Source organism: Aristolochia californica, unplaced genomic scaffold (genome assembly GCF_029961685.1).
Source record: "Aristolochia californica isolate CCGP_79_NKW_82.1479 unplaced genomic scaffold, dmAriCali1.0.hap1 SCAF_3, whole genome shotgun sequence".
Lineage (NCBI taxonomy): Eukaryota > Viridiplantae > Streptophyta > Magnoliopsida > Piperales > Aristolochiaceae > Aristolochia > Aristolochia californica.
Window position 1 is genome coordinate 41880768 of NW_027181992.1, and position 25492 is coordinate 41906259.

Sequence of the window (25492 nt, forward strand, 5' to 3'; positions counted from 1 at the left end):
GCCCTGCCGTCTGTTCTGACAAAACCATTCCCTCCAGCTCTTCTTCATCCTCCTCTATAATTTCTTTCATGGCCTCGACCACAGTCAATTGATGTTCCCCTATGCCCAGATGTTACGGTCCCAGATCTAACACTATGATTCATAGGGAAGAAGTAGATAAGAGAAGAAATCAAGCCGAAGGGAAGTTTGTGAGCCTAGGTTTGTTGAGGAGAACGCACACCCCTGAGCTCGATTAGGAGAACTCAAAATCCCTTGTTTACTCTAAAATCAATACTTCCTTTTTCCCATTCCTTTCCACCCATTAGTAGGATTCATGAGTACAAAATTACATATATGACCCTCCACGACATTCAACTTGAAAAGTAAATGAACTTATTGACTTAACTTAATAACTAAGTAACTTAACAACTAGGTAACTTAATGACTAAGTAATTGACTTAACTTACTGACTAAGTAACTTAACAACTAAGTTAACTAAGTAATTGACTCAGCCACGATGCCTCTAAATGACTCGGTTTGCTATTGAGTTCATAATATTACACCCCCTTGGAGAACGAGCATGTCCTCAAGCTCGAAGGTAGGGTAGGCTTGCCGAACGTCTCCATATCTTCCCAAGTAGCATTCGCGGCATGTTCAAAGAGAGCCAAAATCTCTTTACATGTAATTTCAACTAATAGAACATATTAGTGAAAATTTTCAAGGGTTCTTGGGTAGTGATTATTACTAGGAGAGCATTAAAAAAAAAGAAAATCTTGATCTCGTTGTGGTGTATGTATTTTCACTTAAAATCTTTGAAATCATTTTACACATAGAGCACTCGATTTTTATTTTATATTCTCAATTCAGCCCCTTTTTTAAAAGTCACCTAGGCCAACATATAGTTGAAGGTATATAACTAAGAGAAGCAAAATGTTCATAAGATAATATTTCCAATTCTATTTTTGACATAACATCTTTTATTCTTCCAAAATAAGAGAAGAAGTCTTATGGCCATTTTGCATCATCTGATCTCTAGTTATACCTTTATGAAACAATTACTCACATGGCCTGTTTTGGCATCTATGAACTTGTTACCTACATCATTTTGTTTCTAATTCTTAAGGGATTTTGTAAATTATACAGCAAAATTAAAGCAAGAAGTACCCAGATAGATCAGATTGTATCAGACAATTAAAAATTGCTGCAATGAAAACAAAAGCATTGGAAAACTCAAACTTTGAGTTTTGGCTGAGCTATCCTCATTCGATGCTCATCGATTGTTGCAGTCACTTGCTGCTTTGTTGTTTCACCATCATAAACTACCTACCTCCATCTTGCACCACTATGTGTGGATGAAATGAGGATTGGCTTTGATATAGGTAGGGTACGATTTAAGAACAAGAGGGGAGGGCCCAATAATTTTTTTTTCCATTTCTCTTTTGTTCTTTTCTCTATCATTTCCATGTTTTTAAGAGAGAAAAAACTATAAATGAATTCTCATATTTTTTATTCTCTACTTCCAAATAACAGAAATCAGCTTTCTCTCTTCATTTTTTTTTAATTTCTCTGCAACAAAACACACCCCTAGAGGTTCTTCTCTCCAATGGTCACTCTCTTTTGTCCTCTATTTGACCAAAGAAATGGAGACTAAATGGGCAATCCATTCACTCCTGGCCTTCCCCTCCAATCTTATTTTATTTTGAGTAACCTTTTATTTAAACACAAGATTAAAAGAGAATTATAACCCTCATGAAATTTTATCAATTTTATATTTAAATAAAGATATTTGGTTAGTTATATGTATAAGTACAACAATATTTAGGGTGGTATTTAAAATTACAATTTTCTTTTAACCTAATTTTGTGAGATAACATCTTTGTCCTTTAACTCCAAAGGTTCATATTTCATTGCACGAATATCAAGTTACTCGGCCTAGATTTTTAAATTCATATGGTTGAGATTGGATGGATTTTTGCTTGTGCTCTCAATAAGAAAGTATCATTAGAGTCTGGATACAAAGATTCAAATTATAAATTATAACAGTTTTACATTTTTTATGCGATTATGGCCTTTAATCAGATCTTGACTGCTTATTGAGCTGTATTTTTTTTTTGTACATGGAACCATTTTTTGCTGTATTTTTACTATTTACAACTTCTGAAAATCGAAAGTCCAATAGAACCGGCTTCTGACCATTTCTGAACATATCCGGGCATGCTCACGAATTAGCCAGTAATGTTTCGGTAAAACTTTTCAATTGTTTGCAAAGACATCTTTTTGTGCAAGTTCCAAATGTTGTTTCAACATTCAACCGGTTCTTTGCAGATTTCGCATCCGTCTCGTCGATCCTAAAAAAAAACACTGACCAGTTTTAGGCAATTGAGCGCACATCAGCTTAGGCAGGTCTAGTCCTGGACGCCAGACATTGCAGATCGGGGACGAATAGGCTCCCAGATTTGCATTGCAGCAGTGTACCGCGTCCATTTCTAAACCTTAAGGACCCTAGTTCTGCTTATGGATGAGCTAGAATATCTGTAATGAAATCCTCTTCTTCTTCATCCTCGTTATCTTCACCTACCTCCTCCTCGTCATGGTTTTCGGGAATAGTTCGGGTACGCAACGGTAAACCCGGCACACCTAGAAATCAGGCGACTCCGATCGCCGGAGATAGAATTGTTTCCGTTAATTCAAAGGAACGGATGAAAGGAGTTCTGTTCAAGTATGGGCCAAAGCCGGCGCAGGTAGAGTATTACTTATTCTATTCGGTGGTTTTGATTTAAAACTATGAACTTAGCTCAAATATATATCTCTTGCATTGATTTTGATACGTCGAGTTACTTACACTACGATTGCAAACCGTCTGATTAAGTGTATTTATTTTCTATTTTCTACAACAAATAGCTCGCAAAAGTTATCTGTGATTTATTGCCTTTTGTTGCAACTGCATCGTGTTAAATCTCTCGTCCAAGAGGAAGACTTCCTCCTGAAGGACAATTTGACCAAAAAGTATCGGAATAATTATGTACATGAGGAAAGATAAACAGAGCTCTCTTTCTTTCTCTCTCTCTCTGTTTATGATGGTAATCGAAATTGTTGGTAGGTAAAAAAGTCACCAATCTATAGTTATCCATGTATTCTAGTTGTTTGAATGCGAGATTTGTATCAGAATAATTATGTACATTAGGAGAGAGAAACAGAGCTCTCTTTCTTTCTCTCTGTTTATGATTGTCCATGTGTTCTAGTTGCTTGAATGTGAGAGTTGTTGTATGGGAGAGAATAGTAGGATTTAAAGAGCAACTATGCTTATTAGTTGGGAGAAGACCTCCTAATTTGGATTAGTCATTTTGGGATAGACCTATACCCCATTTTAACATGGTATCAGAGCTAACCTAAGCCTGAATTTGTGTTTGATCTAGCCTCTAATATTGTTCTGTATGGCTTGTTTGTATATGTTCTCTATGCCTTGAGCTTAGTCGTCTGGTTAGGCCTAGATGTGAGAGGAAGTGGATGGTTAAAAAATTCTACTAATCTATAGTTGTCCACTTGCTCCCAGGCTAGCTATCTGAAAGTGGGAGGTTGTACGGGAGAATTATCCCACTTTGGTTTATTAGTTGGAGCGACCTCCTAATTTCAGCTAGTCAAATTTTAGTTAGAACCTTAAAATATTGCACCCTGTTTAAGACCAATTTTACATGTATAATTCATCTATTTCTTGGGTTATTTTTTTTCTTACATTTGCATCCTTTCTTTCTAAAAGAACAGAAGACTTTGCTTCAATGATGTAGAATGTTTGTCTCTTATCTTTACTACGTTCCATGCTTCTCTTTCTTACTAAGAAAGAAGTACTAGACCTCTTGATAGATGGATAAAAGAGTGCAGTTTGTTACACTTCAGTTGTTTCTGATTATGCAAGAGTTTGTTATTGGTATGCCGAGATTTGATAAGAGTTGAGTGAATTTCGTCTTCCTTGGCATTCTTGGATACACTTGAAGATTCTTTTCTTTTCTTCTTCTAAAGATTATTGACCTATTCTGTTAAAAAACGATATTGAAAGAAAAGAGTATTAAAATGTAACAGATATTGATTATAATTCATCATTCCTATGCACATAATGCATTTCTCTAACTATTTTTCAGTTATACAAAAGAATAGTTAAACTTGGCAAGTTATGGAATCTATTGAACCCATTGACTAATTTTGACTGCTTACTAATACTTTTGTACTTGACCCTTAAGAGAACATGTTGAGGCTTTGCTGTTCAATTTTGCATCGTTTTGTTTGTTAAATCATTATTCAGCTATCTACTGTTGGACATTATGTCCTTTGTCATATTCTAAATTTGTTCAGCTATGCAGGTTGCATTTCGAACTGGATACTTCCAGCAACAAGTCATATTTATTGGTGGATTAACTGATGGATTTTTGGCAACTGAGTAAGTTAAAACATTCTGTTGTGTGGTTCTTTTCTTGGCATGGTCAATTTTTTAATTTTTATATTACTTCTGTTTTTCCGTATTATTTAATGGTACCTTGTTATTTTTGACAACTCTTCAAATCTTTATGAAATATTAGGGCCTCTTACCATTATTCTGTCTATTTTGAAGAAGCAATAAAAGGTGGAATGCCATTTGTTTGAGGGGGTGTCATTTTCTTTATATATATATATTGTAATTTTGTAAGATTTCATGGGCAGCAGTTTACAATTTCAGAATTAATGATATCATTTTGTCAGTTTTTTTAAGTATTATGTTGGCTTAATTTTTGAAGGAAGATATTTAGAACTTTTAAAATATATGCTTCTATCCTCTCCAAAATTGGTTAAAAAGGCTGCTAGGTTGGTCGCCATCTGATTCTGTGATATGCCACTGAGTCTTGTAAATTTTGAACCTTTTTGGTTAGAATGGTGATCACTTTTGCAGTTCCAATCTAAATGTTGTCTTGCTTTGTCCATGGTGACGATACCTTGTTGGGACTCGCACTTTCCCCTTCTTTTGTACAAATAATTTATTTTAAGGAATCTTGTACTACAAAAAATACTTTTGGTTGTTATCATTTTATGACGGTATTGCTATCACCATTAACCATGGACCATCCTTACTCAGGTATTTAGAGCCTCTATCAGTTGCTTTGGAAAACGAAAAGTGGTCCCTGGTGCAACTTTTGTTATCCTCTTCTTATTCTGGATATGGAATCTCCAGTTTGCAGCAAGTAAATTGATTTTCTTTGAAACTTGAATGATTGATTACTGTCACTGCTTCCTGCAAGAATTTCTTTAGTAAATCCTTTAGATGGAGATACATTTTGGTTTTTGATTAACAATATGTGCATGTTGGCTTTTTACTTTATTAAGGAAGAAGCACAATTTCCATGGGAGGAAGAATGATTACATGCTTAATTTTGCTGGTTGTGAAGAGAACCACTAAGAGATTCATTCGTAGAAACCTCATATGCAAAAACCCAGTTGTTAGTTATACAAAGTGTGCTTTTAGAACATGGAGAATTATTAGTCTGCAACTTTAAATTAAGTAGAAGAGAGAGAGAGAGAGAGAGAGAGAGAGAGAGAGAGAGAGAGAGAGAGAGAGGGAAACCTGGTTCTCAATGTGAGAGATCAGTCATGTTTGAGGTAGAATTCGACCCCTAATTCTCTTTTAACTATGTCTCGAGTTACAATAAAGAGAATTTCCATAATATCCTTCTCACTAATACCTTATTCCTTATAATTTCTTAATTCCAAATACAGAAATAACAAACCAGATATACTTCTCACACTTTTCTAATGAACCTAAGTGAGAGGGAACCCATAATTACAAGGACCAAGATGCTTTTGGGGCTACGTATTATTCAACACTCTCCCATAAGTTAGATGGTAAATATCCAGCATGCCCAGCTTGTTACAAAGAATCTTAAACTCATATTTGCATAAGCTTTAGTAAATAAATCTTTGAGGTGGTTTGCTGATTGAACAAGCGGAGTACAAATTTCCTACTTATGATTGCATCTCTGATGAAGTGGCAATCTACCTTTATGTGCTTTGTGCATTCATGAAAAATAGAATTACTCAAAATGAAAATAGGTGCCTGATTCTCACACCCTATTGCAATAGGTTCTTTAATTTCAAAACCAAAATCAACTATGGAGTTTCACCCATAACAACTGACAAATCGTTTGTGCAACCACTCACTCAGCTTCAACTTTCAAACAAGCCACTAGATTTGCTTTTTACTCGTCCATGTCACTAGATTATCTCCAATAAAAGTACAAAGTCCACTTGTATACCTCCTGTCTAAGATCCTACATAATCCACATCTAAGAAGCGTTTGACCTCTAAAAGTCCATTAAACTTAATTGTACCAGGAGAGCCTTTAAGATACTTCATTATCTATTAAATAGCTTCAAGGTTGTTGGTTTCAAGATCCCCAAGAAGATAATTTTGATGATAGCAAGTTATTAAAGTCATGCATTAAAGTATGCCTTGCAGTTCTTAAAACCTAAAAGGAAATATCTAGCAGCATATCGTTCAACCAGCCATAATCTGTCCGAACGATCTATACAAAAAGGGAAGCAAGCATCTCATGCCAAAAAGTACATGGTCTGAAAGGTATAGCAACAGTGTTCAACCGGACAAGAGAGCTCAGGTAGCAAGTTTGACCACGCAACCCTCATCTGACGGGATGGGAGAGAGAAGAGGCTCTATTGAACATTATTCATCTAAATGCCCGAATAGCTAGCCTAGAAGAGGCAAAAGAGAAAAGAAGAAAACAAGGCTAAGGTGTAAAGTTTGTTCGATCGCATGTTAGCTGACTAAATAACAGAAAGAGAAAATGTTCGTTTACCCGGACGACTAAATGGCAAGCACTTGAAGACATGAAGAGGAGCCAATGATGAAGGCCAATTGGTTGGACTGACTATGCCTAATCAATATGATAGAGAAAAGCCTTTGGAAGCATCTATTCGACAAGCCTTTTGAATGCCCAAGCAAAAGAAGCTGAACGCCCAAAAGAAGAAGAGCAACAAATTTTGTTTCTTTATTCTCCTTGCTACTAGGTGGGACTACAACTACTCAGCCTGAATAACCCAATTAAACATCTCGGTGAGAGATGACACTCAGTTGTTGTAAGGATCTGGGCTCGAACTGCATCATACTCCAAGCCCAAACCATCTAAGAACTTAGACACATACAACTGCCCTGATGCTTCTGAAGATTTGTTTCATTAGTAGTATATGATTGATAAATCCCAATCTTCTGTAAAATCCTCTATGGCTCACTGAAATAACCTACCACAGATTGATCTCCCGTCTTCAAGGCAAACAGCTTAGTGTATAATTGATATACTCTCGGTAGGTTGCTCTCTTGTGCATATAGTGATTCAAGAACAATCCAAATTTTCTTGGAAGTCTCACAATCCATTACCTGTCTTCTGAACTTTATATCCATACTATTGAGCAGGCAGGTTATAATCTAACTATCCTTAGCTTCCAATCGTTTGTAAGTGGCTGTGATGGATCATCCCTCAAATATGTTGCTTTCCACTTGGCCTTCAAATAAATTTTTACAGATTCTGCCCAGCTCAAGTAATTTGAAGCGATCAAGTTCTCCGTAATCATAATAATTGTATCTTTCCCTTAAAAAATAAACACTTTTCACCAAAGTGACTTTTCCCAAATCAGACATGACTATTCCCCAAGACACTTCAAATAATCTGAAGAAACTATAGTCCAACAACAAAAAATTCAACAAATAACCACACAAACACACCAAGTAGCCTACGCAGATGATGTCGGCGCCACACAGGATGGAGAAATTTAGTGCATTAATTCATTAACAATCACAAAAAGTACAATATAGATTATAGTAGTATGAAATCACCTCAGATCTTACAAATCCACCCAAATCAGAGGATAACACAGACCCAGGTACTGGTTTTGGAGTCTGCACAAGTACAAGAACAGGAAGGTAGCCTTTAACAACCCTCTAGGGGCATATAAACTAACGATAACTGCTCAAGGCTGATCAAGCTGTCAACCCTAGGATTATGACACAAAAAAGGTTAAAAAAAATTAACCTTTACCTCCAATCAGCAGAGAATTGGAGAAATACTCTTTTTGGAGATGCCACAGACTGAGAAGGCAAGGGGAGAATGATTAGAACTTCACTGCAGATGGATCTTATGCTTTGATACCAAGTAAAAATAAGAGAGAGAGAGAGAGAGAGAGAGAGAGATAATTTCCCTTTGGTCCGGTCAGTCCGACCAAATTCAAATTCAATTTTCGGGAAAAAGGACAAGAAATGAAACTAAGCAAAAGGAGGAAAAGCGAATCCGAGTTCCCGCGCTGAGATCCCTTTATACCAAATCCGTAGTACTACAGGAGCAGCATGACCCGCATGTGCGGATGTTTACACCAATAATCATTACCTCAACCTGTGTGTATCTTTGATGTCACTATTATCTCATCTATTTCTAATTCTATATTAACTAGGTCATAATTCTCACTAGAGATAGATTCCGTATCTTCAATATTCTTTTGTTCATAGCTGTTAAATCTAATATTAATGTTACCTTTAGTATCAGTGTACATGATACTTTCTTCAGGACTAATTATTTTTTCTTCTCTAAATTTAAGATTCCATTCTAATCCTGCTAAAATATCTGGGGAATATTTAATGGGTTTAATTAATTTTATTCCTTTGTTACCTATTAAATTTACTACATCATCTATTTTAATTTTGAACCTAGTAGTGCTAGAACAAGTGTATCTTCCTAAGAATTCAATACATAATAGGAGATTATTTCCTACAAAGGATTCTATCCTTTTGTCTGAATACCTATTTTGATATATTTTTTAAAATCTTGTAATCCAATAAGGAAGTCTGGGGAGCAGTAAAATATTCCTCCATTCTGGTTCATATCTACTTCTGTAATTCCTAACATTGCCTTTTTAGGATCTGCCCATCTATCATCGTAGATGCTTAATAAAGTCTTGGTTCCTAAATGTTTTCGTCCTAATTCTTTCACTCCTATTACAATTAAACCTAAATGAATTAAAGTATATAATTTCTTTATTTTTCTAAAGGCTTGTTCTGCTATTAAATTAATATTAACAGAATCTTGTCCTACACAGCTAATCTGGATTTCTCTGTAATGTCTAAATAATCCTGTTCTGTATAGTTGTCTTGGGTTAAGGAGGTTTAATTGGTTATTGCTGAATAAGGTAATATCTTGATCTATATCTATTATTTCATCTAATTGTATATCTCTTTGGTCTATACTTCTCCTTCCTGTTATTCTGTCTATTATATTTAAGTTTTTAGAGGAACTTCCTATTTCTGAGGTGTATCCATCACTTCGCTGTGAAAGTGCCATGATTTTTTGGGCTGGGTTATTCTAGGTTGATCTATTTTAACAGCCTTTAACTTTTGAGTTATTAAATCTATTTCTTTATCAATATTCTGTTGGGAACCTTTACTAGTTTTTAGATAGTCTAAGTTTTCAGAGAGTTTTTCTGTTTTTACTTTTAAGGTTCTTAATTCTTCTTGTAATTTGTTTAAAATAAGTTCTATTTCTATTATTTTGTTTTGTAGATTATTTCCTAAACTTATTATGAGATCTGTAATACTATTAAGTTGTGAATTATTTCCGTGTAAATTATGTTCTTCACTATTAAAATGGCACCTAAGGGAATTAGGTCCTATAAAATGGCACAAACTGAGAAGGCAAGGGGAGAATGGTTAGAACTTCACTGCAGATGGATCTTATGCTTTGATACCAAGTAAAAATAAGAGAGAGAGAGAGAGAGAAGATACAAAAATGCTGCAAGGTGTGGCACAGTATTCGAGGTCAGATGTGGACCTCCCTCTTTATTAGATAGGTCACTTAAGTGAAAATAAGTACAATGCCAGAAATGCCCCTCTAGACTGAACTACTTATATCTACTAGAATACAAGGCATATGAATCTTAAAATTGAACCTAATGTCCACCATAATAGTCTAAGAGGGAAAACACAAGTATTTAAAATGACCAAAATACCCTTAAAACTCACAATTTTAACAATAAAGTTTCTTATGAAGTGGATCATAACATTTATAACCTTTTTGGACATGAAATACCCTAAAAAGATACATTTAACAACACGAGGAGACAACTTATCTTGACCAGAAGAAAAAAGAGACATCTACGAAGCATACACAATCAAATACCTTAGGGAAAGTAAATAAAGGTTGATCAGGGGATTAAAACTTTAATGAGAATACTCCCATTCAGCACACTAGAAGGAACTCGATTAATTAACATGCAGTAAGCTCAAACTCTCCCCAATATACTTTAAGAACTTTTTTCATTTGGAATAACAGACTTCGTGCAATATCTAGTAAATGCCTGTTTTACCTCTCAACCACCCCATTTTGCTAAGGAGTATAAGCACAAGATGTATTATACACTTAGACGCACAAAAAAATTGGAGAGTACTACTCAAATATACTTAGCATTGTCAGATTGAAGTATACAAATATTGCAAGAAAGTTGAACTTTTATTTCTGAATAAAATTGTTTGAATACATTGAAAACCTCTGACTTTCCTTGAGAAGGAATAACCAAGTGAATTTGTTGAATCATCAACAATGTAACAAAATATTAATACCCAAAATAGACTCTTGACTTTAATAGGACCCAAATATTTGTGTGCTAAAGCAAATAAAGTTGCACTCCTTTTATTGACTCTGGAAGGAAAAACACTTCTGTAATGCTTGTTTAACTGACACGCCTTGCAATCAAAGGAAACTTCAGATTCCAGAAACACATATTAAAGGAAAAAGGTTATGGAGCAATTAAGGGACTTAATGATTTCACTAACAGATAAGAGGTTCAAATGAAATTAAGATATAAAAATGAAGACCAGGACAACAACAATGAAGTTTTAACAATCCCTTGCCCACAAATCTTAGATTCAGGTACATCAGCCAGGTGAACAGACCCCATGAACCTTTACGATGTAATGAAGTAAAAAGTTCATAATTGCCTAAATATCTGCAAAGGCCTCGGAATCAATGGTCTATTCCGGAGCAGGAGAAGTTAGGAAAGAACTAAGAATACATATCTTTTCCTTTATGAGTTAGGGTTGCACTAGTAGAGGAAGAGGCAAGTGCTTGCTGTCCGCTATTCTAGATGAAGTGCTGAACAAGTTTTTGAAGTTCATCCTTGTTCATTTTGACTATCTTGGAATCTTGATTTGTCTGAGTGTGAGATGAAGATGTGGTCTCTTGCCCGATGTGCCCACTCAGGCTTGCCGAAGTTGTCCTAGTACTTTTCAGACATATGATTGGTCCTACCATAATGAATACATGACTGACCCCCTCAGTCCTTGGCCCCCACCTTGATAACCGTCCCATCCACTCTGGTATCCTTAGTCTCTATTCTGATTGCTCTGAGTACAACTAGCATTCCTAGTTGTTGAGGTATCTTGTGTAGTCTAAGTATCAATGGAAGGAACTATAGTTGACTCAACTCAAAGTTAACTAGCACAAATGTATTCAAAAGATAGAGCTTTTGTTCCAGCAAGTAATTGGGCTCAAATGGAATCCTATTCTGGACCAAGGGAGTGCAGCAACTGCACAACTCTGATAGCTTCATGCTCATGACAAGAGATTTGGTTCAATCTCCATATCACCAATGTGTTTAATCAACGATTTGGTTCCTCTCTGCATTGTGAAAAATCTAATAGAAAGATCCTTAATGTGTAAGAATCTCCTCCTGAGGGAGTCTTTTCTGCAAAACCAACCAAATCCCTCCTGCTGTCTTTATATATATCGCTTGATTTGTTAGGTGAGGCTCCATACAATTCAGGAGCCAAGACATCATTGAATAGATCTAGGTTTTCCATTCGCTTGTTTTGTCCTTCAGTGGGTCTTCTATGATCTATTTCAGCTTTCTCTTTGATCCCAGAATTTTTTTGACAGCCAGCAACCACATGACATATTCCTGTTATTTAGATCTGTGTTATGTTGGTGTCCTTCTCATCCACATTTGCAGGTTTAACTTCACTAGTATCTGCCATATCTCAAACATAGATTTCCCAAACAACTAGAACAAAGGTACCACTGTACAATCTCACACACCTAACGCAACCAAATTGCAGAATAGTGCCTTATAAGAATGCAATTATGAGAAATAAATCCTAATGAGCAGTTTAGATGTTGATGCAGAGAGCAAACAAGAGACTAGATGTTGACTCTGGCAGGAAAAGACTGATGCAGGAAGTAACAGATCTAAAGATGACAGCTTTAGGCAGTAGTAACCCTCTCACAGGTATTTTAGGATCACAAAGAGGGCAGGCAGGCAGTTAAAGGCTATTAGAAGGCAACCTGGAGGGTTGCTGCTGGCAGGAAGAGGACCAGAAAAGCCTGCACAGTTAAGGAGGAAGAAGAAAGAAGGAAACAAAAAAAAATTGAGAGAAGAAAGGAGAAAGGGATTAGATAGCACCTGATTCGATCGAAATCTGCTTTGATATCATGTGGAGTAAGGAAAGCTGCAAGAAGAAGTATGTCAAGTCAGAGCCAAAAAGAAGGCTCACAATCTGTCATAAATTTGAGCAATTAGGGCTGCAATGGACCCCTACTTATATTAAGTATGAAGTTCGTTAGAGTGACAATAATGGCCTTATATCACAGATTTAATCAACTCAATGAAATAAACTGACTAAATACCCTTAATAGCACTTAAGTAAAAAGATTAATAATTACAGACGTTTTTTTTTAATGAAGATGTATAAACTATTAAAACGAGGAAAAGTACAATACCTTGCTAAAAATAATTACAGACTTGCCCCTTAAATTACAGCACTCAACAAGTCAACTGTCAAAATGCCCATGGGCTACATATTATTCTACAGTAATTTATTTGGGGTTTATATATGGATCTGATGATGGACTAACATGATCTTTTCCTCCTCTTATTTTTTGGTTTTTGTATTTGTTCAAGGAGCTGAGGACATTAGTGATTTTCATTGTTTAAATTCAAGAAATCTTTGAACCATCACAAAGGTTTTACACTGTCTATTTATCTCTCAGAAATCTCATCCTTGGGCTTGGCACATGCTGTTATTGATAGTAATAATGTTAATTAACAAATAAAGTGACGGTGCTAATAAAGCTAGAAGTATCGAACACAACTTAGAATCAAAAGGATCGAGAATCAGCTGATCTAAAACTGGCTGTAACTTTAGTGGACAGAGCCAAGACACTAGGAGTTAGGCTGTGATCAAGGAACACACTATCTCCTTTCTCTTGCTACAGAAACACTAAAAAAGCATACCCTGTCTCATTGTGTGATCTAGGCTTGATCACATGGAAGGAATAGATTGAGCAGGAGCTGCTGTTAGATTGGCCATGCTTGCTACTATCAGAATGGTTCACTGTGAAGAAAAAATATCTAGAAAAATGAAGATGGGAAAGATGAGAATGTTGAGATTATGACAGAACTATATACACAGCCTAAAATGAATGTGTCAAATAATGCTTAACACTGATGGAGGAGGAAATAAGAGAGCCCTGAGCCCTTTAAGAATAGTTTGATTATGTTCTGCATTAACTAGTAGCGTGCCAATGAGGAGTTCTGGGCATGGTGGTCAATGGACAATGAAACTAGACAAGCGCTTAATAAAGTAAAATTCTTTATTTGGACAGCCATCAGAGAGCAAATCCTCACGGCGGACAATCTTCATAGGAGAGGTTTCACCACCCTGGATGTTACCAGCCCCCTATGTGGCATTTGTGAGGAGTCAGTACAGCATGTTCTTCTGCATTGTGGCTTTTCGTGGAGAGTTTGGATGACTGTGTTCCAGAAAATCAGCATTCAGGTGGGCTTGCATCAGGATCTATTTGGCACTTTTCAAATGGTGCTTGGGACTCGCCTCCCTAAAATTGGCAAGATTCTGCTCTCTGCTTGCCTTGCTCACATCCCTTGCTGCATTTGGATTGAGAGAAATAATCGGAGATTTGATTCCAAGTTCAGCAATCTGGAAAGTACGGTCTCTTGTGCTGTGGTTATGGTTTCCAACTGGCTCCACACCAGGAAGGAATTTGCTCCTCAGGCTGGTGTTTCCCTTTGATAGAATTGGTGTCTTCTGACCCACATGGCAGGTCCCCAGAGGATTCCGATCATGACTGAGTGGGAGCCTCCCCCCAGTAATTGCATTAAGCTGAATTTCAACGGTTGTGCTTTGGGATGTCTAGGACCGGCTGGGGGGGTTTCAGGAATCATAGTGGAGATATTATTATCTCCTATGTTGGGCATGTGGGCTTTGCAGATTCTACCACTACGGAGGTGAACGCTCTTCATTTTGGGTTGAAGATTTTCAAAGATCGACTTCAAGGGAAGCTGTTGATTGAGGGGGGACTCTAAAGTGGTCAACAGCTGGTGCTCTAATTCAGCCTCCCTCCTTGGCAGCATTGGCCAATTACTTCATCTATTGTAGATATTGTATCTTTCATTTCTTGTACTTGGAATCACATTCCTAGGTCAGCCAATTCTGTGGTTGATAGGCTAGCTAAATTTGGAACCTCCCAACAATGTCTCATTGTTTGGGATGATTTCCCCTCGTAATCTTGCTCTTTTGAGCCTTTTAATATAACTCAGCACTATTTCAAAAAAATAAATAAATAATACAAATATTTGAAGATGGTTAGCTAATGAAAAACATAATTGAAGAGAGTTCATGTAACTAAAATAACATAATCAGGTTAAGGCTCTGATAGTTGTGTTGATAATAAAATTCCTGACTTATACATGCTGTAGGTGCATCCATTCTTTAGTAACTCTAACATTGTTAAATGCTATTATGTTGTTTAAATTATTTGTCTTGAAGGATGCTTCAGAACTTGATCAGCTGATTGGCTATCTGATCAATAAGGAAAATTCAGAAGGTGTGGTACTCCTGGGGCACAGTACAGGTTGTCAGGTACGTTATGCTGGTCTGAAGTCTTGTGGATAGGTGGTTTAAGTTTTTTGGTGCTAGTTTTGTTTTTGACTTATTCAATTAGATCAATAACAGGATATTGTGCACTATATGCATACAAGTGCTGCGTGCTCTAGAGCAGTCCGTGCAGCTATCTTACAGGTACTTGCAAGTGAAACTTGTTCTCTTTCCACTGTTTGGTGGAAATAAAGTGGGATACACTTATGTAACTTTGCTTCCTGATTAATGGAAGCCACTGGATTCTAGATTGAAAATAAATAAACTGATATAAAAAGCTTTGTTAAAATACTGGTATAGGGGTATTTTGGTCACTTCACAGTCTCATATGGATCTCATTAAGTTATAGCAAGCTAGACTTCGTATTAGGATTTTATCTTTCAATTTTCATTGAATTTTGACTTGTATTTATGAAGCTATATGTATCTTTGTAAGGAAGGGCAGAATGGACCTTTCCATGTAATTTTCACTTAGGTGAGATAGTTAAAAGAGAGGGCTCAATTTCTGAGTCCTCATTCAACGCAGCCTCCAGTGCTGCTTCTTCCTCTCTTTTGTCTCATTATTTTTCCCTTTTCTTCTCTTCTAATCCTTTCTATATGGCAATTTTACATAGTATTAGAGCGATATTAGTCAATTTTGGGAGGTTCTTTTACAACTTTTGAGTTCTCTCCACAATTTTGCATTCCTATGGAAGGTCTTCAAACAATCTCTCCACTGGTAGGGTAAGGTCAGATTTTTTCCTCTTTTTTTTCTGCCATAACCATTTGGTTGATGGCGTATGCTGCTAATTGAGTAGTATTAGACTTCCTGCATATATTCCACCAACAAAATGGGGTTACTAAACGTAAACACAGACATCTTCTTGAAGTTACTCGTACTTTACTATTCCACATGAATGTTCCTAAATCTTTCTTGGGGGATGTAGTGTTAATATCATGTTTTTTAATTAATCGTATACCGTCATTTGTTTTGCAAGGACAAGTTTATATTCAGTTTTTAAAACCACAATGTAAACTATTTGATGTTCTCCGCCGTATCTTCGGGTTTGCGTGTTTTGTTCATTTATCTTTGGGTCTTACTCTGGCCCTCTCAGAATTGCTGACTCGACCATCGCTGAACTCTCCCGTCTCCTTCACGGTTTGCGAATTTTTTAGAACCGCTTCAGTGGCCCCCTTATCGTGGAGGGAGACTCCTAAATTGTTATCGGATGGTGCTCCACCTCATTCTTCCCCCCATGGCGTCATTGACAGATTTTTCTTGATATTTTGAACATTGTATCCACCATTTTTTGTACTTGGTCTCATGTACTTAGATCTGCCAATTCGGCTGCTGATTTATGCGCAAAATTAGCCGTCCCCCCCCCCCCCCCCCCCCCCCCTTTCCCCTTCAATCTCTTGCTGTCAGGGGAGGTCTCCCTTGATGTATCTTCTCTTTCTTTGAAATAAAATAAAATTATCAACATTTCCAAAAAAAGGGTAGGTTGGCATGGATTGTAGCTCTTCCAAATCAATGTGGAATCTCATGAGAGTAGTTTTTCTCCAATTATTTTTTGCCCAAAGGTCACCTCGAAAAGGCCAAGGAGTGCTTGACGCGTCTGATTTGGTCATACAATCCATCTCTGAATGATAAGGTGTTGTCAGCAAACTGGAGTAGAGGGATATCAAATTCCTTTTGATCAGCCTCCGGTGAAAGCCGACCAACATCCTTTGTCCAAGTAGACCATGGATGAAAGGTACTCAACTATGAGATGAAGAGGAGGGAAGAAAGGATCCTCTTGATAAATACTGCGAGTGCCTCTGAAGTATACATAACGGTGCCATTGATGAGGATGGAGTATGAGGCCAACAAGGTAAAACTTCTAATCCAGAAGCGCTAGCTCTCCCCGAATCCCATATGCTCAAGAATATCATCCGACTGAATGATTTCATGCGCCACCATTGCCAAGTCGAGGATGTTGCGCCCTTTGATGAAAGCGCATTGTCCAGGATGAATGATCTCTACAAGAGTGGCCTTGAGATGGTGGGAAAGAATTCTGGCAATGATCTTGTAAGGGCCAGAGATGAGGTTGATGGGTCTAAAGTCCCTCGGGTGCTCAACAGCAACTTTCTTGGGAATGAGTGCAATAACAGAGTATAATGTTAGTAATGGAGGTTCTATCCAAAGTTACCTCATTGTTGATGCATAGAGAGGTAATTCGGTTAACCCTCTATCTAACGAAGGCAATGGCATGGAAGAATTTAGTGTTTCCATCGCCTTCAACCAGCTATTTAAACCAAGACCGTTGTTTGCATTGGGTGCGCTCAAGGTTGGAGATGGAGTGGAATTTGCTGAGGAGAGAGGTGCAATGTGAGAGCTTTGTGGGGGAGAGGCTTCTTTGCTCTTCAATTCCGTCAAGGGAGGCAATCTGAGCCATGCTGCTCAAGACTTGAGGTTGCCTTTTAGTCCCTTGAGCTTTTGAGGGAATTTCCATACAGCAATGCCAGGAACATTGATGCAATGCCACCAATTAGAGATAAGCTTCTGAGAGCCAGCGAAAAGGTTTGGTACCTCATCTCTCGGCTTTTGTCTGAAGCTGAATAGGCCAATGGTCAGAGTCGGCTCGGTTGAGGACTTTGCCAACAATACAATCATAGTCTCAACGAGTTCCCAGTCGATAGGAAGCAATCAAGTTTAAAGAGTGTTAGGGAATAGTCCCACATGGATTAGTGAGTACAAAATTTTTGAGTTTATTAGTTGGGAAAGAGGTTTCTTAAGTTAGCTAGTCATTTTGGGATGGGCCTTGGACCCAACTTCACATGGTATCAGAGCGGGTGCTCATATGTGGGCCTACACGTAAATTGTCCACTTGTAGAGCCACAAAAGAGGGTTTACACCTAAATTATCCACTTGTAGAGCCACAAAAAGAGGGCCTACACGTGAGGGGGGAGTGTTAAGGAATAACCCCACATAGATTAGTGAGTACAAAAATCTTGAGTTTATTAGTTGGGAAAAAGGCTTCCTAAGTTGGCTAGTCATTTTGGGATAGGCCTTGGACCCAACTTCACAAAGAGGATAGGTGGGGATCACCTGTTGGACCAAGTGAAGGCTTTGCTAGATGTATTAATTTCATCCAGCTCAATGCTACTGATGAAATCAGTGAGGCCTCTCATCAAAGAAAAGATACCGTCAGCATGAGGAGATTTCTCCGTGCAAAAGTGAATGGCATTGAAATCACCAGTGTACAGCCAAGGGAGATGCCATTGTTGGGTGAGGAGTTCCTCTTAGAATGATTGTCGCTCCCGACATTTTGTGGGGCCATAATCACCCGCTAGGCACCAGGTGTTACTAGAGCAATAGTCGCATAACTTGAGAGCAATGACATAAGAGCCGTGAATCAAATCAGTAACATCAACCATATTTGAATCCCACCAGAGTGGCCAACTGCATGCACGACAGTCCATTTTAGATTGGCACAGTGGTACAGGTCATGGTCTATCAGGTCATCCATTGTTTGTGCCTTGATTTTTTGAAGGATGACAATAGATGAATGGCTGAGCTCAAGAAGACTATGAATGGTGGCTCTTTTCCTTATTGAGCCGACTCCATGCACATTCCAAGATGTGCTCGGCCTTTGTTTTTGTCACTCCTTTATCATCTGGTATCTTACCTTTGTAGACAACACCCATGATTTCTACGAGCTCCATCATTTGCCTCCAGGTATCCTCATCGAATTTGTGTTTCTCAGACTGAAGTTCAACAACAAGTTGTTATGAACCTTCACCAGATGGGGGGGGCGGGGGGGGGGGGTGGTGGCGGCTCTTTCCTTTCCTGCTGTACTTTGCTAGAGGGTGGGGGGATAGGTTTTGTGGGTTGTTCAGGTGGAGGCTCGAGTAGCATTGGTGCTGTTGGATTCTTAATCCTAACTCGGGTCAGGGAGATGGTGGGGATGTGGAGGTGGAGGGAGTTTCTCCATCCTATATAAAGGGGGATGCAGGAGCTTGTTGCTGGAATTTTGAAGAGTGCCTGGTTAAAAAAAGGTATTGGGTTGGTGAGCAGTCTCAGTGGTAGATGGTTGCCAGGTGTAGATAGATGCTTTGCTAGGGGGTGGTGAATAACTTGAGGCTCTGTTAACTGAGTGACTCGTCATGTGTTCCTCGGTAGGCATGGGGAAATTGATTGGTTGAGCAGTGGGGGGAGGGATATGTACATTCCAGCAGCTATAGGGTTGACCGGCAGGAGTGTAAGAATGCCAGTATGGTTTGACCTCTCTTTCCTTTCCTGCTGTACTTTGCTAGAGGGTGGAGGGATAGGTTTTGTGGGTTGTTCAGGTGGAGGCTCGAGTAGCATTGGTGCTGTTGGATTCTTAATCCTAACTCGGGTTAGGGAGATGGTGGGGATGTGGAGGTGGAGGGAGTTTCTCCATCCTATATAAAGGGGGATGCAGGAGCTTGTTGCTGGAATTTTGAAGAGTGCCTGGTTAAAAAAAGGTATTGGGTTGGTGAGCAGTCTCAGTGGTAGATGGTTGCCAGTTGTAGATAGATGCTTTGCTAGGGGGGTGGTGAATAACTTGAGGCTCTGTTAACTGAGTGATTCGTCATGTGTTCCTCGGTAGGCATGGGGAAATTGATTGGTTGAGCAGTGGGGGGTTGGTAGGAGGGATACGTAGATTCCTGCAGCTATAGGGTTGACCGGCAGGAGTGTAAGAATGCCATTATGGTTTGACAGGGTATTGGGATGGGGGTTGTGCTGGTCAACAGGTTTGGAGGCTTTTGGCTCTGGGGAATGTAGCGTGGTGATTGCTCAGGGGTGGGGGAATCTGGTGGGCAAGCTTGGTTGTCAGCATGGTCAAGAGGGTAGGTGGGCTGTGAGCAGGTGGGGGTATGGGAATTCGAATTTGAATGTGGGAGGGAAGCAGGTGAGATAGCAGTTGCTGAGTCAGAGTCATCAACTCGGTGGTGGCTTGGTGGTGATACAGCAGATGGCAGAGCATGGCGACGGTGGTCCTGGTGGTCGGGGGCTGCAGTCGGACATCTGGTGAACCAGAAGTTGTCAAAGGTAATCTCGATCTGTAAGAAGAGGTTGCCCGTTGCAATTTTGATCATTCAGTGACTTGACCAAAGATTATTCGGGAGGATTAGAGCCCTTGCAAAATCAAGTCTAGTCATTTGGATAGTAGCATCTTCCAGTTTGATTAGCTTGCTGAAGGAGCTAGCAGTCTGGGTGATTGCTAGGCCATGCCAGAGTTCGGCCAACAACCCTCGGATGCAAATCTATTGGCCAAAAGAGGGATTTGTGGAATTTGGGGTCTATGTTCGTATGTTGTGAATGATGTGGTAGGTACTGTGTGAGGGTTATCGCCACCAGCATGTTAGCCAATGAGGAGAAACGAAGAAGCCAATCATGATGCCCCAGATAAGAAACTTTGGGGGGATCACCCTTTGTTCAACATGTTTGTGGTAGTAATAATTAGAGAGTAGGCAAGACACTTATGGCCATCAGATAGGGAGTGGGTGGGTAAAGTGATAGTGGGGTGATTAGCAGGTGTTTTTTCGAAGTCAGAGGCTGGGTTTTGGTGGCAGTTGGAAGGATTGGAAGAGGGGGGTGGGGGGGTGGTATGGGTTCTGTGGTGGTGGTGGCGAGTTCCTTGGAGGCAGGTGTGGTGTCTAGGCTATGAGGTGTGCTAGGAGTAGTGTGGGGTGAGAATTTTTGGAGGGAGCTTTTGAAGGTACTCCATTTGAGGCCAGATGTAGTTGATTCAGGGATATAGATTCTTCCCATGGTGGCACCGTGCTGGCGTTGGGTGATTTTACACTCCCAAACATCTCGATGTCTGAAGATAGAGAGGTAGAAGATGAAGTTTTTGGTCCACAACTCCCTTGTTCTGCATCTTGAGTAATGATCCAGGATGGTTAGCTTGAATTATTTGAAGGAGGAGATGCAAGCAATGTCAGGAATAGAGATGAAAGATCTCTTACCCCGTTGCAGATGGCGATCCGGGTTGCTAGATGAGAGCGTTTCATGACTTTTTTGAAGGTGAATGTGGTGTTGGCATGGCGGAAGGAGTGAGTTGTGGTGGCCCTCCAAAGAATCCTTTATTGGTTTTTTACTTTAGACAATTTTCCAGCTTTTCTCCTCCAATGGAGCATCTCTTTGCTTGTCAACAGAATCATGATGGGATGCATCCACTATTCACCTCCTATGTCAAGTACTTGCCAACGGTGCCATCCACTCCCTTTCCATTTCCACGTTTAGTATCATACAGACTTCCTTTATTCCTTCCTCTTGATCTCTCCCTAGTTTTTCTTCTACCTCTTTTAGTTACTCGCCCATTCTTCCTTCTGATTTCCTCTCCCATTCGTCTCCTCACTGTCTCTTGCTTGCTCTAGCATCGCTCTCAAGATTTTCCAAGAATGAGTCAAACATATTTGGCCACACATTTTTCAAACAAAGGGTTTAGGACAATTGAAATATTTCCTTGGTATTGAAGTGTCTCGAAGTAAGCAAGGTGTTGTTTTATCTCAAAGAAAGTATATCTTATATATCATGTAGGAGTATAGTCTCTTGGGTGCACGACTAGTGGATACTCTCATCGAAGTTAATGCTAACCTTCATGATTCTTAGAGTCCTAACTTAAGGACAAGACATAGTATAGATGCCTAGCGGGCAAGTTGATTTATGCTATAGTTACCCAACCCGATATATCATTTGCAGTGGGAAGGTGAGTCAATTCATGGAAAACCCAAGAAAAATACATTTAGAAGTTGTTCAGAGGATTCTAAAATATTTGAAAGGTGTCCCGGAAAGGGTCTTTTGTATACTCATAATGAGAAAATTGATGTGTTGGGATATTCTGATGCAGACTATACTGAGTACAAGATGGATAAGAGGTTTGCTACTGGGTATTGTTGCTTTTTTTAGGGGTAACTTAGTGAGTTGGAAGAGTAAAAAACAAGTTGATTCTTGTTGACGAACTTATGTGGGTGAAATCAACTCTTGTTGAATTTGGATTTCATATTCCAGAGCCTATGGTTATGAAGTGTGATAATCAGGCTGCCATGTTCATAACTAATAAACCAATATTCCATGCGAGGATTAAATACATAGAAGTCGATTGCCATTTCATTAGAGAGGCTATTATACAAGAAAAAATTGTTACTCCATATGTGAAGTCCTCAGAACAACTTGTTGATGTGTTTAAAAAATCCCTTGGAAAGCGTGAACATTTGGTGTTTTCTGACGAGCTGAGTCTATTTGACCATTTACTTCAGCTTGAGGGAAATGTCCAAATACTGGTGTAGGGGTATTTTGGTCACTTCACAGTTTCATATGGTTCTCTTTAAGTTACAGCAAGCTAGACTTTATTTTTAGGACTTTATCTTTCAATTTTCGTTGAATTCTGACTTGTATTTATGAAGTTATAAGTATGTGTATAAGGAAGGGCAGAATGGTCCTTTCTATATAATTTTCAGGTAAGTAATATAGTTAAAATAGGGCTCGATATTTGACCCTTATTCAACACAGCCTCCAGTGCTACTTCTCTCTTTTTGTCTCCTTATTTCCCCCTTTTCTTCTCCTTTAAACCTCTCAATCTTGCAATTTTACAAGCTTATTTGCTGGCTGATTCTCCAGGCTCCAGTGAGTGATCGAGAGTACAGAGCAACCCTTCCAGAAACAGCTTCAATGATAGATTTGGCATCAACCATGATAAATGAAGGCCGAGGGATGGATTTAATGCCTAGGGAAGCAAATCCCGATGCTCCAATTACCGCATACAGGTTGGCTTGTCAGATAGCTCTTTCATTGAAATCACTGTGGTTGACATTGTTGTGTTTCATACAGTTACTTAGCAGTGTTTATCACCTTTCACTATATTTTTATTTGGTACTCTTTTCTTACTTAATATGAATTCTTAATAGGTATCACTCTCTTTGTGCGTATATGGGAGATGATGATATGTTCAGTTCAGATCTGACTGATGACCAGCTGAGATTGCGACTTGGGCATATGTCAAACACACCTTGCCAGGTAAAGCAAGATTATATTTTGAGCTGATCTTGCAAACCCTTACCCATCTAATGAATAATAGAAGAGGCTCCAAATACTATTAGTCAGAATTTAGTTTGATCATTAAACTATTATCATATCTCGACTAGGCCTCGTCTTGCAAGTTGCGAATATGTCATCTTGTTCCTCTTTCACATGGGGACATTGAATAAAACTGAAGTTTTGGCCAAAGTCTTGCACCAACTCATATCCTTTTCAGCAATGGAATAATTGGATTGCCGTTCCATCTTTTGTAACTTCAAAATTAGAGTCGGTACAAAGTACTGTTGGTTGGTTTTGGAATGGTTTTACATGGTTAAGAACATAAGTTGCTTAAATCAACTCATATAGTCATGATCCAGGCCTATTTAAAGTTCTCTTCAAACTTTATGATGGTATGTTACTGGGCTCAAATCACGTTGCATAGTGTAGTAATTTCCTATTGGTTTTGGTAGAGGGAAACTCCTGATTGCTGCGTGTACATGTAACAAACAGGTAATCTTTTCAATGGCAGACGAATATGTGCCTGAATATGTTGATAAAAAGGCATTGGTAGACAGGTAAGACTGTGTCGTCTGGGTAAACCTTCCCCAAATTTCGGCGCTAGCCTTCTGTTTCTGTAAATGATATGAATGGAGTCTCATTGTGCAGACTTTGCAAAGCATTGGGAGGAGCAGAGAAAGTTGAGGTTGAATGGGGTAACCATTCTCTATCTAACCGTGTTGAGGAAGCTGTCCAGGCCATTATAGATTTTGTTAACAGAGAGGGACCCAAGGGATGGGATGACCCCTGGAACTAGTATGACAGCATTTAATGTTTTTTATTCTATTTTAAGTCTCTCGTGTTAAATTTATTCATTTCTGCATTGTTCCAATCGTGTGATATTGAGATCAGATCGGTGTAGGCTGCGTGAATAGAGAAATGTTCATTCAGTTTTTTCTTTTTTTACTTGAAACGTGGTGCTTACGAATTAGCTTATATTTTTTCAGCTAGTAATTTGGTTTTTAACCAAACAGTATTTTCCGAATCAAAGATTCACGCTCATTAGCAGTAGCAATGAAAATTTGAAGTGACACAGGGAGTCAAAGGCACAATCCTTTGTATATTTCCTTGTTTGGATTCAACCTACTACGCCAAAAGCTTAGGAGGGCAGGTAGATGGCTTTTTACTCTTCCTGAAATTTATTTGGGTCATGTTGGTGTAATTACCAAAATTAAAATATGCCTAGTATTTCGTCCTAACTCGAGAGAGCTTTAGCAGGCTTCCTTTCCTTATTTTAACATATCTTTATTTTAATTTCGTTTGAACTGTTTGCGCTTTAGTAAAACTAATGTCGACATTTGTGATCGGGAAACACTCAGAACGAGTGGTTGCCTTGGAAGTCAAACGACAGTTTCAGACGCCCCAGCGGTTGAGATAAAATATTGTTGCTAGAAATCATCACTTTTACCGAGTGACGTGACGCGTGAGCTTTGAAAGTTGGAATTTATGGTAATTAGTTTCTTGTTGTTTTTTGTTTCTGACGTAGTAGATGTTCAATTTGTTTCTCATGAGCCTTGTTATATATATTTTCTTATGAAAATACTTTTTACTTTATTTGTTTTCATCAGCCTTCCTTTCGGGTCCCTCAACATCCGATGTTGTTACTTTTTAATGGAATAGATGTTATTAATGGATAAGTTTGCTCTTTATCTTAGGTCTATTGAATGGGCTAGTGGTAGGCTCGGCTATTATGTGTTGGACTCCTTTGTTATAGCATGCAATTCAATGGTATTGAGCTCATCACCAAATTCTCTTTGTTCATTTTTATAATTTTTATTTTTTTTATTCCTTAATGTAAGTTGAGTTGGAACCAAATTCTCTTTGTTCATTTTTATAATTTTTATTTATTTTTATTCCTTAATGTAAGTTGAGTTCGAACATAGCTTGAGCTTGAGTTTGAACTTATTTAAAAAAATTAGAGCTCTTTAGCTTGAGTTCAATTTAAGGCTTGAGGTTGATCTTGAACTTGAGTTTGAAGTCTTCAACCAAACTCAAACTTGTACAAATTCGAGTTCTGCTCGACCTGACGCTACCCTAAAGAGCACAATCTATTCATTTTTCAGATACGAATCATAAAATTCAATCTAAAGGACAAGTTGTAGTAGAATGCAATCTTCCTATAATTAGATATGTGTAGGCATGGAAATTTGATTGCAAAAAACAACAACCCCAGTCGATGGTCTAGTTCAACAATCTTAATTAGTGATCCAAATTGAAGGAGTTTGATCACCAGTTGATCGATCACCATCAAAGCTCCCAACAATCAAAGCTTGGTCAAACAGCCCATCAATTGTCAAAATTAAAACTTCGATCAAAATTTGGATCAATTGTCAAGATCAAAGCCTAATCAACAGTCAAGATGAAGTAGATTGAATTTGACCACTACCAAAATCAAATTTGAAGAAAATGCAATTGGATTATACTTAAGTGCCACACAAGAAGAGAAGTTGGCACATAATGTAGCACATAGCACCAACAAGAGCTC

General features: G+C 38.4%; 1 protein-coding gene across 2 annotated transcripts; it reads left to right on the forward strand.

The window, feature by feature from the left end:
- Positions 1-2191: 2191 nt before the first annotated feature.
- LOC137959845 (UPF0613 protein PB24D3.06c-like) lies at positions 2192-23938 on the forward strand. Of its 2 annotated transcripts, XM_068807234.1 has the most exons (10): positions 2197-2222; positions 2305-2720; positions 4335-4411; positions 5081-5186; positions 14836-14928; positions 15022-15087; positions 22552-22697; positions 22839-22947; positions 23461-23525; positions 23617-23938. In XM_068807234.1, exons 2-10 carry the CDS (start codon positions 2517-2519, stop codon positions 23762-23764), a joined length of 1014 nt encoding a protein of 337 aa, XP_068663335.1. In that variant the 5' UTR covers positions 2197-2222; positions 2305-2516; the 3' UTR covers positions 23765-23938. The 2 variants fall into 2 exon arrangements, with proteins under 2 accessions (XP_068663336.1, XP_068663335.1); XM_068807235.1 differs by lacking the exons at positions 14836-14928; positions 15022-15087 and having other exon boundaries at positions 2192-2720.
- The last annotated feature ends 1554 nt before the right edge of the window (positions 23939-25492 follow it).

What these genes read in the sequence shown, in the direction of transcription:
- LOC137959845 (XM_068807234.1), top strand. Translation starts at nt 2,517, where the DNA reads ATGAAATCCTCTTCTTCTTCATCCTCGTTATCTTCACCTACCTCCTCC. An exon ending in ATGGGCCAAAGCCGGCGCAG is followed by an intron (nt 2,721 to 4,334) that starts GTAGAGTATTAC and finishes TCAGCTATGCAG; the next exon opens with GTTGCATTTCGAACTGGATA. An exon ending in TGTCAAACACACCTTGCCAG is followed by an intron (nt 22,948 to 23,460) that starts GTAAAGCAAGAT and finishes TGTAACAAACAG; the next exon opens with GTAATCTTTTCAATGGCAGA.